The 18,952-nt window shown below is 46.4% G+C and overlaps 1 protein-coding gene across 6 annotated transcripts in view; it reads left to right on the top strand.

Moving 5' to 3' along the window:
* The window catches only part of PNPLA7 (patatin like domain 7, lysophospholipase), a 428,589-nt gene that overhangs the window by 253,542 nt on the left and 156,095 nt on the right, over positions 1 to 18,952 (top strand). For all 6 annotated transcript variants that reach the window (XM_077836180.1, XM_077836185.1, XM_077836179.1 and 3 more), the window contains one exon: positions 687 to 836. In XM_077836180.1, coding sequence (XP_077692306.1) covers positions 687 to 836 — 150 coding nt within the window. The remainder of the gene's footprint in view (positions 1 to 686; positions 837 to 18,952) is intronic.

Consider the following 18,952-nt stretch of genomic DNA (forward strand, 5'->3'; position numbering starts at 1 on the left):
AGAAAGCTGCTTAATAGGAACCTGCAGTTATTAGTGTGAAAAGTATGAGAGCACTTTCCTATTGTGGAAATGGTCCCTTCCTTATCACATTCCCTCAGTGGTCTGCAATTCCCCACCACAAATGCAAAAAGAAAGGACAGTGGAGATTTCAAACCCTAATATGGACCATATCTGAAATGACCTCCTGGATATTTGCTTATTTCCCTGATTCGGAAGACTATACAAAGTGTGTGTTGATTCCTAGAATCCTTTGACCCATGGAAATAGGTTGTTACTTTTTGTTAACTAAATGAGTTCTTTCCCAGGCCAAGAGGATGCCTGCCGTCTAAATTCATTATGCCAGGGCTGAGCTCTGATAGGGTGAGAAGCATCTTTTGTCTTTCAGGGGAGCCTGGATTAGGTGAAAATGCATCCTACTTCACGTAGTCTCAGAATCTGAATTCTGACATTGCCTGAATTTTACCCAAAGCCTGCCCCTTCAGCAATTGAAAATAAGAGTCTGCATGCACCCTGTCTAGAATGGAATAGTCTATAATCTTTCCCTTGGATAAATAGAGGATATTGTGCATCTCACAGATTAAACAATTCAATAATTATTTCCCTATAGCCTGACAATTGAAAAGGAGACCTGGTACCAAAAGGGAATGCAGCTTTCTGGTTGGCTAATTACATACTTTTTTTGGCAGGTCATCCTCTTGGATTGCATACCACTGGCAGCAAGTGGGATGCTGGAAACGCTGCCAGCAACCTCTCCACCGTAGCAATCATGCCAGTGTCTGAAGAGGTACCACTTACCGCCTTTACTTTGGAGCTCAAACACGCTGTCAGTGCTATTGGTAAGAGCTTGTCTGTATGTTACTGCAAATCGTAACGTTCTAGCAAAGCATCAGTCAGGCTGTCTGTCACTGTGTATGACAGGCTGCTGCTTGGCTTGGAAGGGAAATTTTACAACAGGAGCACAGAATGAGGCATTTTATTCGGTAAAACAAAATCATGTCTGTTGTCATGAAAGTCTTTTCACAGGATTTAAAAAACTAATTATTGCTTCTTTTAATTAACCCTTTCTCTCCTGCTTTTAATGTAATTGGAGAAACTCCATGGTACAGCGCAAGCCCTGTGATTCCTGAGAGGCATCAGAACTCAGCCAGTAATATGCATTTGTTACTGTAGTCATGGGTGTGTTCCAGGAGCTGCTGTTCCAAACAAGATTGTCCTTTGAAATGCACAGTGATGTGAATATGTAACACCAAATTCTTGTTTAGAGTTCTCAAAAGTTATGGAAGTGCCCTTGAGCCTCATTTGTTTTCTTCACCCTGGTTCCTAGTCCTGTGTATGGTGGGCTTGTGCCTTCTCAGTGCTGGATGGGTTCGTTTTCATTTGTCTGGAGAAATTTAACGAGAAAAAATGGGCATGTTGGTTGCATGTCTCCCCATTGGAGCCAACTGGCACTGCAGTTACCAACCTGCTGTTGAGTGTTTTGGGAGTTACTGGTAGCTTTCCTGCAACTCATGCCGATCTACAGGTTATTTCCACAGAGTAAAATGTAATGTGCGGAAAACATAAGGGTTATGTGCCATTCCCTGCTTACTCCGTCCTTCTTTTTACTGGGCCCATGATTGTACGTGTTAGAGCTGCTGACCCCATGTCATTTTATTCAAAGGAAAGAGAAGGGGATAGGTAGTGGAGATAGAGCAACTTATGTGAAAGACGAGTGCTTTGCTGCTCAAGGGACATTACTGTCATGCCTATGGAGTTGTTGCCCTGTAACATTTTAAGACTTATTTTCAGATCTCTTCCATCGACACCAGTTTTTCTTTCAGGAAAAACACATATCAACCTGCTGCTTGTGAGATTCCCGTAAACAAGAAGGTACACGTGTACACTCATCTACATGGTGCATTAACCACAACTACCATGCACTAGGGGTCTGACACAATGCCTGTTGGCATCATTGGAGGATATCAGTGGGTATCGGACATGCTCTGTGAGTGAGAGGGCATGTGTGCACCTATTTTACTGGCATTTTATAAGAAACACTGGAAAAAATTCTAGTTTTATGTTCCCTTGTGGCATGAATGTTCAGTTTGAAACAGATACGCAGAAAGAACCCTGCAGGCCATGTCTTAGAGAGAAGGACCCCTATTGTAGTTAGTTCTTTAGACATAATACCTTCACCAGTGTCCCTTTGATCTAATTTATTTAGTGTAAGAAGTGGTCATCACGATGCATATGCACAGAGAGGACTTAGGTATGGAGAACTTGAAACTTCAGGGAAAACATCCTGTTTTGTGCCTTCAGTAATAATAATCCTGTCATGAGATAATACACCACCCTACATAATTACCAAATGGAATGACATGGTTACCTGTCTGTCTCCCTTAAAAAAACAAATCCAATTTAGTTGAACAGCAAATGGTTCATCAAGACCAGCTATCCCGTTTCACACTTCAGGTGTTTTTGAATCCAAAGTACTAGCTGGTCATGACAGTGTCTGGATTTCTGAAACACAAGGTGGGCGAAGTAATATATTTTATTGGGCCAACTTCTGTTGGTGAGAGAGACAAGCTTTCGAGCCACACCGGCCAGATCTATCCTACTTTGGTAAAACTTGCGTCGCTCAGGGGTCTGAATAAGCCACCTGTGAGCAACGTTCGTTACACCGACCTAAGTGCCGTTGCGGGCAGTGTTATATCTGCGGGAGAGCTTCTCCTGCTGCATATCTACCACTGTTGTGGAGGTGGATTTATTATTCTGATGGAAGAGTTCTCTCCCATTGGCATAGAACATCTTCACTGGACACGCTACAGCAATGCAGCTGCACTGATGAAGTGCCTCTAGTGTAGACTAGCCCACAGAGCTCTTCTTCAGGTTTGGGAAAGGTACTCCCAGCATCTCAGCAAAATCCAAGATGGAACAGATTGTTTAGCATAAGTAGTTAGCACATATTCTAAGGAACCATTCAAGGTAGATTGGCCCATTTACAAACACCTCTGAAGTCATAAGACAAAAGGGGGAGGTAGTGGTTTACAGATTGTTGTAATAAGCCATACGGACCCTGGACTTCAGAAAAGCAGACTTTGACTCCCTCAGGGAATTGATGGGCAAGATCTCCTGGGAGAATAACATGAGTTACCTACTACAGGACAGGCCTAACAAAGAAAATAACAGAACGCCACTAGCCGTCACCTTCAGCCCCCAACTAAAACCCCTCCAACGCATTATTAAGGATCTACAACCTATCCTAAAGGATGACCCAACACTCTCACAAATCTTGGGAGACAGGCCAGTCCTTGCCTACAGACAGCCCCGCAACCTGAAGCAAATACTCACCAACAACCACATACCACACAACAGAACCACTAACCCAGGAACTTATCCTTGCAACAAAGCCCGTTGCCAATTGTGCCCACATATCTATTCAGGGGACACCATCACAGGGCCTAATAACATCAGCCACACTATCAGAGGCTCGTTCACCTGCACATCCACCAATGTGATTTATGCCATCATGTGCCAGCAATGCCCCTCTGCCATGTACATTGGTCAAATTGAACAGTCTCTACGTAAAAGAATAAATGGACACAAATCAGATGTCAAGAATTATAACATTCATAAACCAGTCGGAGAACACTTCAATCTCTCTGGTCACGCAATCACAGACATGAAGGTCGCTATCTTAAAACAAAAAAACTTCAAATCCAGACTCCAGCGAGAAACTGCTGAATTGGAATTCATTTGCAAATTGGATACTATTAATTTAGGCTTAAATAGAGACTGGGAGTGGCTAAGTCATTATGCAAGGTAGCCTATTTCCTCTTGTTTTTTCCTACCCCCCCCCTCCCCCCAGATGTTCTGGTTTAACTTGGATTTAAACTTGGAGAGTGGTCAGTTTGGACGAGCTATTACCAGCAGGAGAGTGAGTCTGTGTGTGTATGGGGGTGGTTTTTGGAGGGGGGTGAGGGAGTGAGAGAACCTGGATTTGTGCAGGAAATGGCCTAACTTCATTATCATGCACATTGTGTAAAGAGTTGTCACTTTGGATGGGCTATCACCAGCAGGAGAGTGAATTTGTGTGGGGGGGTGGAGGGTGAGAAAACCTGGATTTGTGCTGGAAATGGCCTAACCTGACGATTACTTTAGATAAGCTATTACCAGCAGGACAGTGGGGTGGGAGGAGGTATTGTTTCATATTCTCTGTGTATATATAAAGTCTGCTGCAGTTTCCACGGTATACATCTGATGAAGTGAGCTGTAGCTCACGAAAGCTCATGCTCAAATAAATTGGTTAGTCTCTAAGGTGCCACAAGTACTCCTTTTCTTTATGAGGGGGAAAGGAGTCCAGGAGACCTGGCTGTATTTTAAAGAATCCTATTGAGGTTACAGGGACAAACCATCCCGACGTGTAGAAAGAATAGTAAATATGGCAGGTGACCAGCTTGGCTTAACAGTGAAATCCTTGCTGATCTTAAATACAAAAAAGAAGCTTACAAGAAGTGGAAGATTGGACAAACGACCAGGGATGAGTATAAACATATTGCTCGGGCATGCAGGAGTGAAATCAGGAAGGCCAAATCACACCTGGAGTTGCAGCTAGCAAGAGATGTGAAGAGTAACAAGAAGGGTTTCTTCAGGTATGTTAGCAACAAGAAGAAAGTCAAGGAAAGTGTGGGCCCCTTACTGAATGATGGAGGCAACCTAGTGACAGAGGATGTGGAAAAAGCTAATGTACTCAATGCTTTTTTTGCCTCTGTCTTCATGAACAAGGTCAGCTCCCAGACTCCTGCACTGGGCAGCACAGCATGGGGAGGAGGTGACGAGTCCTCTGTGGAGAAAGAGGTGGTTAGGGACTATTTAGAAAAGCTGGATGAGCACCAGTCCATGGGGCCGGATGCGTTGCATCCGAGAGTGCTAAAGGAGTTGGTGGATGTGATTGCAGAGCCATTGGCCATTATCTTTGAAAACTCATGGTGATCGGGGGAAGTCCCGGATGACTGGAGAATCATAGAATCATAGAATATCAGGGTTGGAAGGGACCCCAGAAGGTCATCTAGTCCAACCCCCTGCTCAAAGCAGGACCAATTCCCAGTTAAATCATCCCAGCCAGGGCTTTGTCAAGCCTTACCTTAAAAACCTCTAAGGAAGGAGATTCTACCACCTCCCTAGGTAACGCATTCCAGTGTTTCACCACCCTCATAGTGAAAAAGTTTTTCCTAATATCCAATCTAAACCTCCCCCACTGCAACTTGAGACCATTACTCCTTGTTCTGTCATCTGCTACCATTGAGAACAGTCTAGAGCCATCCTCTTTGGAACCCCCTTTCAGGTAGTTGAAAGCAGCTATCAAATCCCCCCTCATTCTTCTCTTCCGCAGACTAAACAATCCCAGCTCCCTCAGCCTCTCCTCATAAGTCATGTGTTCTAGACCCCTAATAATTTTTGTTGCCCTTCGCTGGACTCTCTCCAATTTATCCACATCCTTCTTGTAGTGTGGGGCCCAAAACTGGACACAGTACTCCAGATGAGGCCTCACCAATGTCGAATAGAGGGGAACGATCACGTCCCTCGATCTGCTCGCTATGCCCCTACTTATACATCCCAAAATGCCATTGGCCTTCTTGGCAACAAGGGCACACTGCTGACTCATATCCAGCTTCTCATCCACTGTCACCCCTAGGTCCTTTTCCGCAGAGAAAGGCTGCTGTAGTGCCCATCTTTAAAAAAGGGAAGAAGGAGGATCCGGAGAACTACAGGCCAGTCAGCCTCACCTCAGTCCCTGGAAAAATCATGGAGCATGTCCTCAAGGAATCAATTCTGAAGCACTTAGAGGAGAGGAAAGTGATCAGGAAGAGTCAGCATGGATTCACCAAGGGCAAGTCATGCCTGACTAATCTAATTGCCTTCTATGACGAGATAACTGGTTCTGTGGATGAAGGGAAAGCAGTGGACGTGTTGTTCCTTGACTTTAGCAAAGCTTTAGACACGTATTCTTGCCAGCAAGTTAAAGAAGTATGGGCTGGATGAATGGACTATAAGGTGAATACAAAGCTGGCTAGATTGTCGGGCTCAACAGGTAGTGATCAATGGCTCCATGTCTAGTTGGCAGCCAGTATCAAGTAGAGTGCCCCAAGGGTCGGTCCTGGAGCTGGTTTTGTTCAATATCTTCATTAATGATCTGGAGGATGGCGTGGATTGCACCCTCAGCAAATTTGCAGATGACACTAAACTGGGAGAAGAGGTAGATACGCTGGAGGGTAGGGATAGGATACAGAGGGACCTAGACAAATTAGAGGATTCGGCCAAAAGAAGTCTGATGAGGTTCAAGAAGGACAAGTGCAGAGTCCTACACTTAGGATGGAAGAATCCAATGCACCGCTACAGACTAGGGACTGAATGGCTTGGCAGCAGTTCTGCAGAAAAGGACCTACGGGTTACAGTGGACGAGAAGCTGGATATGAGTCAACAGTGTGCCCTTGTTGCCAAGAAGGCCAATGGCATTTTGGGATGTATAAGTAGGGGCATTGCCAGCAGATGGAGGGACGTGATCATTCCCCTCTATTCGACACTGGTGAGGCCTCATCTGGAGTACTGTGTCCAGTTTTGGGCCCACACTGCAAGAAGGAGGTGGAAAAATTGGAAAGCGTCCAGCAGAGGGCAACAAAAATGATTAGGGGACTGGAACACATGACTTCTGAGGAGAGGCTGAGGGAACTGGGATTGTTTAGTCCGCAGAAGAGAAGAATGAGGGGGGATTTGATAGCTGCTTTCAACTACCTGAAAGGGGGTTCCAAAGAGGATGGCTCTAGACTGTTCTCAGTGGTAGCTGATGACAGAACAAGGAGTAATGGTCTCAAGTTGCAGTGGGGGAGATTTAGGTTGGATATTAGGAAAAACTTTTTCACTAGGAGGGTGGTGAAACACTGGAATGGGTTACCTAGGGAGGTCGTGGAAACTCCTTTCTTAGAAGTTTTTAAGGTCAGGCTTTACAAAGCCCTGGCTGGGATGATTTAATTGGGGATCGGTCCTGCTTTCAGCAAGGGGTTGAACTAGATGACCTCCTGAGGTCCCTTTCAATCCTGATATTCTATGATTCTATGATAAATCCAGTGTCCCTGTTCAGTCCATGATTTTCAGCATTTAGCAAAGTAATGAATTTAAGATCCGAGGCTCGTCTTTAGAAAATGTTGTGCAGGTTTCCTTTGAGGATGAGGACTGATCGGTCAGCTATAGAATGATTGCTTTATCAAGAGCATTGACCCACAGGTGATAGATGTTTTTGTCTTTTCCTGTGTGAGTTCATTCCAGAGCATTGTCTGATTTCACCCATAGCTGTTGTTAAGCTCTGTGTGGCTTAAAAGCTTGTCTTCTCACCAACAGAAGTTGGTCCAATAAAATATATGACCTCACCCACTTTGTCTCTCTAATATCTTGGGACCAATATGGCTACAACTATACTGGATTTCTGAAGTAATTCTATGAAATAGCCAGCATAGTTAGCTCTGAATCTTAGTGAAATCTCAAAATGGAGCTGGAGGTCCTTAACTGGCATGATGTGAAATAATTTATGTACATTCAGTGATGGACATAAATGATTATGTTAACTGATAGAAAATACCTTTCTGAATGCTGCTGTGAGTTAATACAGTAGACTTTGTTCATTTAAAACTTGTTCGCTGGTCCAGAAGATATGGCCTGTGCTGGGAGTGCTAACACTCCAGTTCCCACTAAATTCTAGAATTTTTATGATGCTATGCTGGTAACTGCAGTTTCAGAGGCAGGATGCATAGTTCATTCTGTGCTTTGTACTTCATTTCATGTACGGATCTCCAGAGCTACCCTTCTTGTAAATACATATAAATACATGTCCTAAGATGGACAAAGGAGAAGGGCTCTTGGCTCTTTAACACAGAAAAGACACTGAAGGCGGTGTGGGGCTGGAGCTGCTGTTTGTACTTGGAAGGCTTTGTGCACCTGAAGCTCTGCTGGGGGGTGGAGTCCCACTGCCCATCTGCTGGGCTCCAGAACAGAGCCAGGAAAGGGGAGGGTTCTGAGCTCAATTGCAGAGAAGCAGCAGAGACTTTCATTTTGTGTGGAGTTCCTGGGATGCCCTTCTGCTGCAGAGGTGAGGAGGAGGAGCTTGAGAGCTCCACAGGGGATCTGCCAAGGAGTCCAGGACACGCTTTGCAGGGTGCTGGGAGGAAGCCCCCACCTTATGGAACTGCAGACACTTTTATGCTTGAAAAGGTAAATGTCCCAGTAATCAACCAGCTTAGAATCTCCAACTTCTGTGTGCAAGAAACGATAAGTGGGGACCTGTTAAACTGGGCAGTTCATTAGGCTTTTTCACCTCTTCAAGCATAACATTTTGTGCAGTCCAGTGTGCAGATGTGTGAGCATGTGTGAATTTGTTAACATTGTAAAGGGTTTACTCCTGTGTGAGAAGTGGCTAAAGAATCCTGGGATACTTGGTTAAAAATAGTAACTGTGAATCACTTAGCTGTAGCTCACGAAAGCTTATGCTCAAATAAATTGATTAGTCTCTAAGGTGCCACAAGTCCTCCTTTTCTTTTTTTAAAAACTCTTGTAATTTGAAGTGTTCGTCCTCTCCTGTTGGGAATCATAAGGCAGGAATTGTTGTCCTCCCCATTAATCATAATCTTTTCAGGACAATCCCTGTCCTGGGAAAAGTTAGGGAGAGAATGGAGATAAGACAGAATGGAAGCTAGATTGCAACCTAAACTGTTATTGACCTCTCCATAATATGATATCGTTATGATTTACTGCAGAAAACTACAGCTGGATCCTAAGTGCCCGGCAGATAACTTTAGTATGTTTAAAAAAAAAAAAAAAGGCTACACTGCCTATTTTTGAAACAAAATGGCTGCTCACGTTGAGACCCTACCGTAACAAAGGGGGGCAAGTTTTCCTTTGTTACCATCTGACTTCCCTAGTGTCCTTTTCACTTGCTTCTTGTGAGCAGACAATACTGTACGAGACCAACCTCATCAGCTGAAGAATGGAGCAGACGGCCACAGTGGGAGGGTAAAGTGCCATAAACACAGACACCGCATAATCCAGAACACAGCCAATAGACCAGATTTTTAGCATACTGAAATTGAAATTATTCATTCATCAGGTCTTGTTATTGTTTATTCAACCCTGAAATACTCTGAATCTATGGTTAATCTTCTGCCCATGTTATTCTGTATATATAAAAAAACCCACAAGTGTACAATATATAATTCACCTCTCTCACACATTCTATTTTTGAAGGGATTTTAATCCATCCATTTGAATTAGGATTATAAACAGGAGAGAAGTATCATCTCAAATTCTCTGGAAGCATTTTTTCCTCTTTTATAAAATGTAATTGTAAATCATTTGTCTATTCCTTAGTGGGCACAGAGCAGAAACTATGCTTTGTGGCGTCTCAGGTTATTGATAGTGCACTCCAGTTACAAAATTAATAATTCAGAGTGATTTGCATCTCTCCTCTCCCCCATTTTAAAAAAATGGAGTTTATAGTAAATCCTCCCATTTTATCTAAATTTAACTTCACTGGTTTATTTAAGAAAATGTGGGGATTCAGCCCAACAATAACTATCTGCTTTGATACTCTCCTTAGCTATGGGGGAACCCTAGCAAAGATAGGGGCAACGACTTGGCCAAGGTCACGCAGGGAGTTAGTGGCAAACTGGGGTAGAGCCATCCTCTCCCTGAGTGTGGTGGTGATGAAAATATTGCATTTATCATGCACCTCTGAACTCCACACCTGCCCTTCTTTTATCCCATGAGAAAGGGTACGTTCCCAGCTTTCCAAAGGGGTGACTAGCACTTGTTTCTAGGCCCGATAGATTCCCTAAAGATGTGACCTTAAAATAGTGGCACTTGGTATGAAAAAAGTATTTTATGCATACATACATACACACACACACACATTCTGAAAGTCTCAACCAGAAAACTTTCCATTTACTATGGATGTGAATTTCAAAGTATAAATATTGTGACAGAGTCAGGCCAGATGGCTACAGGAGAGTGATAGAAGGCAGATATATTAGTCCCAGGTTAAACAGGTCCCTTTTCCCTGGGTAAGGTAACAGGGGCAGTTCCAGAACAATCAGGAACTTGCTGGAACCAGTTAAGGCAGACAGGCTAATTAGGACACCTGGAGCCAATTAAGAAGCTGCTAGAATCAATTAAGACAGGCAGGCTAATCAGGGCACCTGGTTTAAAAAGGACCTCTCTTCAGTCAGTGCGGAGCATGCAAGGAGCTGAGAGTGAGAGGGCGTGCTGCTGGAGGACTGAGGAGTACAAACGCGATCTGGCATCAGGAGGAAGGTCCTGATGAGCATACAGAAGGTGTTGGGATGAGGCCATGGGGAAGTAGCCCAGGGAGTTGTAGCTGTCACACAGGTGTTACACAAAACTCTGTGAACCTGTGATCCACAGGGCCCTGGGCTGGAACCCGGAGTAGAGGGTGGGCCCGGGTTCCCCCCAACTCCTGATTGGATATAGGAGGAGTTGACCTGGACTATGGGTCCCACCAGAGTCCCTGGCCTGTTCCCCGATCCACTAGGTGGACCAGCAGAGACTGTGGGGATTGTTCTCCTTTCTTTTTCCCATGCTGGCCAGTGATGAGGTTAGCTGAGTGAACGGCAGGTTTAAGCCACTAGCAAAAGTGGCCAAACTGAGGGCTGCCGTGAATCTCTGAGGTGAGCAAATCTGCCAATAAGCGCAGGACCCACCAAGGCAGAGGAGGAACTTTGTCACAATATTTATTATGAAACTTAAATGTGAAGCAGAAATGAAGTTAGAACGCCAGAAAGAAAAGATTCATGTGAGCCAGTTAGGGAGTGCTCATTAGCAGGAACAATTTGCTCGGTTAACTTTACATAAAAGGATTTACCTCTAAGGGAGTAAGCAGAAACTTTCTGACTTCTCATGAAACAGTAGTAGAACTCAGCCAGCTGCGGGCCAGTTTTCCTTTCCTGTGTACCTGGTGGAAAGCCTCTGATGAAGGGCACGTTAGGAATGCAAAGAATTATTTCCCAAGCCAAAAAAGGCCAAAGAAACATCCTGCATAAATAGAAAAAAATTTATTAAGAACACAGAACACGAAAGGATTTTTTTTAGGTAAGATTGATAACTTGACAGCGTCCTTTTTAAATTATACTTTTCTATTTTTACAATAATTGTGCTGATTCATTCCAGCATGCTTGAAATTCTTTGGAATAATTACCATTGCACATTTGTCTAAACTGCTTTTTCTTATTCTCTCTCTTACCTTCCTAGTTTTGATTAAGTAAACAGCAGCTACTCCCAATAGCCTGAAGCTCTGTTGTTAAAATGGGAGCAGATTGGAGATGTAAGCAAATTCTGAAAGAAGTTAAGTAACTGTTGGGCTGTCGAATTAGGCTGCTGAAAGTGAATGCTTACATAGCATTACATTGAAAGGGTAGGGAAATCCCCACACAGGTGAGAACAGGCTCATTTGGTGTCTGTGACATATGGTTCCTTTGTACAGATTTGATGCTGTTCATCAGTATCACTTGTCTGGTCAGAAAAAAAAAATCTCTTTTTAATAGAATAGCTAATTGCAAATTATAACTTGGAAGCCACCTCAGTGGTTTCACTACTTTTACAGAGGAACAAAGTACTCTAGGTGTCGCATTATGAATGATGCATTGATTAAGTCACTAGGTGCCAGCCCCAGGGTTCTATGCAACTATGAATGAAGCGGAGCAGAACTTCTCATTCTCTTTGCCTGAGATGGAGGCATTCTGTCGGAGCGGTGTCAGGCGGGACAGTGCAGAGTAGTCCTAATGTTTTTAACTGATCACATTCTGCAGATCACTTATAAAACTGCTTTAGTTCTATAATAATTATTTATTTAATACTTATATTGTAGTAGTGCCTAGAGCCCTAATAAGGGATTATTATAACCATTGTACTGGTTGCTGTATATACATACAACAAAAAGACAGTCTCTGTCCCAGAGAATTTAAATGAAGGGAGCACAAGGTAACAGACTAGGATGATCATGATTAACATAATAAGCTTATTTTTATGGCTGACTTAGAACAACGCTTCCTCAGCTCTCATCCCCTAATGCCCCTACTCTACTTGCGCTACATTGATGACATCTTCATCATCTGGACCCATGGAAAAGAAGCCCTTGAGGAATTCCACCGTGATTTCAACAATTTCCGTCCCAACATCAACCTCAGCCTGGACCAGTCCACACAAGAGATCCACTTCCTGGACATTACGGTGTTAATAAGCGATGGTCACATAAACACCACCCTATACCGGAACCCTACTGACCGCTATTCCTACCTACATGCCTCCAGCTTTCACCCAGACCACACCACACGATCCATCGTCTACAGCCAAACTCTACGATACAACTGCATTTGCTGCAACCCCTCAGACAGAGACAAACACCTACAAGATCTCTATCAAGCGTTCTTACAACTACAATACCCACCTGCTGAAGTGAAGAAACAAATTGACAGAGCCAGAAGAGTACCCAGAAGTCACCTACTACAGGACAGGCCCAACAAAGATAATAACAGAACGCCACTAGCCATCACCTTCAGCCCCCAACTAAAACCTCTCCAACGCATCATCAAGGATCTACAACCTATCCTGAAGGATGACCCATCACTCTCACAAATCTTGGGAGACAGGCCAGTCCTTGCCTACAGACAGCTCCCCAACCTGAAGCAAATACTCACCAGCAACCACACACCACACAACAGAACCACTAACCCAGGAACCTATCCTTGCAACAAAGCCCGTTGCCAACTGTGTCCACATATCTATTCAGGGGACACCATCATAGGGCCTAATCACATCAGCCACACTATCAGAAGCTCGTTCACCAGCTCATCTACCAATGTGATATATGCCATCATGTGCCGGCAATGCCCCTCTGCCATGTATATTGGTCAGACTGGACAGTCTCTACTATAAAAGAATAAATGGACACAAATCAGATGTCAAGAATTATAACATTCATAAACCAGTCGGAGAACACTTCAATCTCTCTGGTCACTCAATTTCTGACCTAAAAGTCGCAATATTACAACAAAAAGACTTCAAAAACAGACTCCAACAAGCGACTGCTGAATTGGAATTAATTTGCAAACTGGATACAATTAACTGAGGCTTGAATAGAGACTGGGAGTGGATGGGTCATTACACAAATTAAAACTATTTCCCCATGTTTATTCCCCCCCCCCCACACACACACACTGTTCCTCAGATGTTCTTGTTAACTGCTGGAAATGGCCCACCTTGATTATCACTACAAAAGGTTTTCTTTCCCCGACCCCTCCGCCCCCCACTCTCCTGCTGGTAATAGCTCATCTTAAGTGATCACTCTCCTTACAGTGTGTATGATAACACCCATTTTTTTCATGTTCTGTGTGTATATAAATCTCCTCGCTGTATTTTCCACTGAATGCATCCAATGAAGTGAGCTGTAGCTCACGAAAGCTTATGCTCAAATAAATTGGTCAGTCTCTAAGGTGCCACAAGTATTCCTTTTCTTTTTGCGAATACAGACTAACACGGCTGCTACTCTGAAATCCGCTTGCATGGAATAGTTCTGCCTGTTTCCCCTCTTCCACCTCAAATTTTCAATCTAAATGTCATTTTCCTTGGTGAAAAGGCTTGTCGCTGGATAAGTGATAGTTTCTCAAGTAGCAAAATCATGAGAGTCCTAAAATTAATCTTATTGCATATTTGTTTAAAACCTTTATTTTTTAATTATAATATATTTCAGTTTCATTAGTGGAGAAAATGCATTAAAGGAGAACAAATGAAAATTCCATGGTCAGTTAGTCATAGGAAGAGAGATTGACAGTGTATGCTATCTTTGTGGCTGGTGATATTTAAAGAGATAGAGTATACTATCCAACATGTTTGTATAAAATAAAAGCCACTTTGTTCAGTGTATCGTGTTGTGACAGAGGTTGATAAAGCTAATTAGGGGGATTATTTTAGTCCCCAGTGAGAGGATTTACTGTTTCTGAGCCATGAGTTGGTTTTAGACATGCTTTAATTAAAATCCATATTAATTTAATTGGGTGGTCCATGCTTATTGTGTTATGTGAAGGGGTAAATAACACTTCCTTATTCACTTTCTCCAGACCGTTCATGATTTTATAGACCTCCATCGTCTCCCCCCTCAGTCGTCTCTTTTCCAAGATGAACGGTCCCAGTCTTTTTAATCTCTCCTCGTACGGAAGCTGTTCCATTCCCCAATCATTTTTGTTGCCTTTCTCTGTATCTTTTCCAATTCTAACATATCTGTTTTTGAGACCGGGCAACTTTGCCACCTCACTGTTTATCCCAATTTCCAGATCATTTATGAATATGTTGAACAGCACAGATCCCAGGACAGGTCCTTAGTGGACCCAGCTGTTTACCTCTTTCTATTGTGAAAACTGACCACTTATTCCTACCCTTTGTTTCGTATCTTTTAACTAGTTATTGATTCATGAGAGGACCTTCCTCTTATCCCATGACTGCTTCCTATGCTTAGAGTCTTAGCTGTGTGTCCTTGTCAAAGGCTTTCTGAAAGTCGAAGTGCACTATATCCACCAGATCACCGTTGTCCTCACGCTTGTTGATACCCTCAAAGAATAGATTGGTGAAGTATGATTTCTTAGAGCAATTGCTCATGTGCATTCCATAATAGGTGTGCGACCTCGCCACGTGTACCGGTCTGGAAGTTATTCCCCTATCAGTACCTGTAGGGGAGCAAACCCTGGAGTGGTGCTGCTATGGTGTGGTATAAGGGGCACTGCGCACTCCCCCCACCCTCAGTTCCTTCTTGCCACCAGTGAAGGTGCTTTGGAACTACTGTGCTCCAGCTCTCTGCTGTAGCTTTCCCTGTTTGGACTTTGTTTAGTTCATAGTTAGTTATTACCTGTAGTTTAAAAAAATAGTATAGTTAGAATAGATAAGTGCGCCCGGGTTAGGGCATGCCCCATGCCCCAGGCTTTAAGTCGTGCAACATTTGTAAATGGCCTGTGTCTGTAAGTGATCCGCACACTGACTGTTTATGCTGTCTGGGGGAAACCCACCTCAGGGACTGCTGCAAAATTTGTACATCTTTTAAGCCTCGGACCAAGAGGGAGTGGGACATATGGCTCAGAGCCATATTGATGGAGTAGGCCCTGACCCCGACACCGCTGCATTGCTCCGAGTTAGCACCAAGCACCAGCCGGCACCACTCCCCGTCCACGGGACATACTAAAAAGATGAAGAAGAGGTCTTCTCCGTCAAGACACCAGGGCAAGGCTGAGGGTGAGACTAGACCCACGTTGGGCAGCTCTCAATCCCCATCAACCTCGCGGCCTCCAACTCAAGTCGAGCAGAGTAGCCCAGCCCACTCCGAGCCGACCTCCCTGACGCCAGTGGCCACATACGGGTGCTCTCCACGCCGGAGGCCCTGCAAGCGGTTCAAGACATAATGTCTCTCCCGGTACCGGTTTCACCGACACCAGCAGCACCTCAGTCCAGAGGCAAGCTGTCACTCGGACTGCCACAGTCGCCGCCTGGACGGTACCGCTCACGGTCGAGGGAAGGTTCCCGACACTGTTGTCCACGCTGGTCCCCGTCAACCCCCACCAAGTAGTCTGGCTGGGTGCTGAGCAGTAGGGGATCCAGCCACCGCTCTGCCTCGAGGGAGCACGGACCTCAGGATCAGAGCGTGCTCGACCGGGACAGAAGGCACTGGAGGTCGCTGACTCTGAGAAGCTATTGTAGCCCCTCGCGGTACTGACGTCGACGCTGCTCACACTCTTAATCCTGGTCGAGGTCCCTGACACTGCACCGCTCCCTCCAGCCCCGGCACTGATCGCCAGCACCCCACCATCACAGATCTGCCCATAGGAGCCGTTCGCTGAGCAGCCATTACAGATAGTACTCCCTCTCCTCCACGCCAGGATCATAGTCTCAATCTCAGCACCGCTCGCGACGCCATCACTCGTCCCACTCCTGGGATAGCGGTTGATCGTATGCCAGCCTGGCCTCCCTTCGGAGTCAGCAGTCGGTGAGTTGGGTGGGGAAGCCTGCTCCAACGGTGCCACAGCAGGGGCAGCGGCACCAAGCTCCCTGACCAGCTCCCTGGGCCCCGACATTGGCCCCAATGCAGCTCCCGGTGGTGGCTTGCTCAGTGGCCAAAGCCTCAGAAAGTCTGTCGGCCTTTCTCTCTCAGCCCCCCAGGAAGGGGTCAGTGGAGCACTCATCCCCAGTTCCGCGCTCAGAAGGGGACCAAGTGTTGGGATCTGCGGCACCGGTGGGGACACAGAGTACCACACCCCCATTTTCACTCAGTGAGGCGATCACAGCACCTCCTCCTCCTGTCCCTCAGGAGGACATGAAAGCCCACCAAGAACTTTTGGAAAGGGTGGCCTCAAGCCTCAACTTACAAGCTGAGGAGGTGGAGGATCTCTTGGACCCTCTCTTTGATGTCCTCTCGGCTACAGCGCTGGCCAGGGTGGCTCTCCCTCTCTGCAAAGGGGTGGCAAAGATCTCAAATGCCCTGTGGCAAACCCCGGCTTCTTTGCCCCCATCTCTAAGAGGGCAGAACAAAAGTATTTCGTGCCTGCCAAAGGGAACGAATATCTATATACCCACCCCGCCCCCAACTCCCTAGTGGTTGAGGCAGTCAACCATAAGGAGCATCAGGGCCAACCTGCTCCTACCCCTAAGAATAAGGACTCAAGGAGACTAGACTTGTTCGGTAGAAACATTTGTTCTTCCTCAAGCTTCCAACTGAGGGTGGCGAACCACCAAGCCCTGCTGGGCAGATATGACTTTAATTTGTGGGGCTCAATGCCAAAGTTTGCGGACTCCCTCCAGGAGCGTGATAGGAAGGAGTTTAAGGCTGTGGTAGAGGAGGGCACAACTGCCACTAGAGCAACCCTTCAGGCGGCCTCCGATGCCATGGATACGGCTGCAAGAACTATGGCCTCTGCGGTGTCTATGAGAAGGACGTCGTGACTCCTTGTATCTGGGTTGTCCAGCGAGGCACAGAGCTCCTTGCAGGACCTCCCATTCAACGGCAAGGCCCTGTTTGCAGAACAAACAGACATGAAGTTACACGGTCTCAAGGACTTCCACACAACATTAAAGACTCTTGGTCTCTATGTCCCTTCCCCAGCCAGGACTAAATTCAAACCGCAGCAGGCCACGCAGTCAGGCCACCCACTCCAGATACAAGCCCCCTTACAAACAATCTCCGCCAGGGCCCCAGCCTGGGCCCTTCAAGGGCAAGCAGGTGAGTAAGCATCCGTTTTGATGGGACGTCCAGGGATGACTTACTAGTTTGTGCCAGGGATCCACCCGACCTACCCTTTTCTAACCGTCTATGTACTTTTCTCTTGGAGTGGTTGCTGCTGACCTCAGACGGATGGGTCCTCAACACCATCTCCCAGGGCTATACCCTCCAGTTTCTCTCTACCCCATGCACCCAGCCTCCCTTCCCGTCCCTCTTCAGGGACTCCTCTCATGCAAACTTACTCGAGCAAGAGGTGAGGCGGCTCCTTCTCTTGGGGGCAGTGGAAGTGGTGCGACTGGAGTTCAGATACAGGCGGTACTACTTCTGCTATTTCCTTATCCCAAAGGCCAAAGGGGGGCTCAGGCCCATCCTGGACCTGTGAGGCCTGAACCAGTACATGGTAAAGCTCAAGTTTCGCATGGTCTCTCTGGCCTCCATCATCCCCTTCCTGGATCCCGGAGACTGGTACACCGCCTTCGATCTCCAGGACACGTACTTCCACATTCACATATTCGAGGGCCACAGGCGTTTCCTCCACTTCATGGTAGGACAGGAAAACTATCAGTTCACCGTCCTCCCATTTGGCTTCTCGATGGCACCCAGAGTCTTCACAGCGTGTATGTCTGTGGTAGCGGCTTACCTCAGGCATCGGGGGGTCCAGATTTTTCCCTACCTCGATGACTGGCTGGTCAAAGGCAGCTCCCGATCACAGGTACAGGACCACGTAGCGCTCCTCCTGTCCATGTGCACCGCACTGGGGCTGCTGGTAAACAGCACCAAATCCACACTGGTACCGGCGAAGTGAATAGAGATTGTTGGCGTGATTCTCCATGCGACATTGGCCGGAGCCTCTCTCCCACCGGACAGGATCGACACCTTGAGGGAGCTCATCAGGGTGGTCACGAGGTTTCCTGTGACGACTGCCAGAGTGTGCCTCCAGCTCCTGGGCCATATATCGGCGTGCACATATGTGGTTCATCACTCCAGACTCAGGATGCGGCCTCTTCAGCTCTGGTTGGCCTCGACGTTCTCCCAGTCCAGAGACAGTCTGGACAAGGTCCTCGTTGTGCCCGAACTCACGCTAGCCTCCCCCCGCTGGTGGTCCACCCTGAGGAACATGCTCCAAGGGGTCCCGTTCAGGGGCCAGCCCCTGACTGTAGAGTTGGTGTCTGATGAGTCGGACTTGGGCTGGGGAGCCCATGTGGGTAACCTCCAGACCCAAGGCCTTTGGTCTGTGCAGGAATTAGCCCTGAATATAAATGTCAGAGAGCTCAGGGCGGTCCGTCTGGCCTGCGTGGCCTTTCGCTCATGCCTGGCAGGCAGGGTAGTCAGAGTCCTCACCGACAACATGGCCTCAATGTTCTACATCGACAGGCAAGGCGGGGCCTGCTCCTCAGTCCTCTGCCAGGAATCCTTCAGGCTGTGGGACTTCTGTATAGCCCACGATATCAACTTGGAGCCCATCACTTACTGGGCGTCTGAAACTCTCAGGCAGATCGGCTGAGCTGGAGGCGGTGCACAGGATTTTCCGAACGTGGGGCACTCCCCAAGTGGACCTGTTTGCAACCAGACAGAACCGCCGGTGTCCTCATTTCTGCTCTGGTGGGGCCTGGGCGTGGGCGCGATTTCCGACGCCTTCCTTCTGTCCTGGTCGGGTCA

The sequence above is a fragment of the Eretmochelys imbricata genome, chromosome 16, assembly GCF_965152235.1.
Source record: "Eretmochelys imbricata isolate rEreImb1 chromosome 16, rEreImb1.hap1, whole genome shotgun sequence".
In the NCBI taxonomy this organism is placed as follows: domain Eukaryota; kingdom Metazoa; phylum Chordata; order Testudines; family Cheloniidae; genus Eretmochelys; species Eretmochelys imbricata.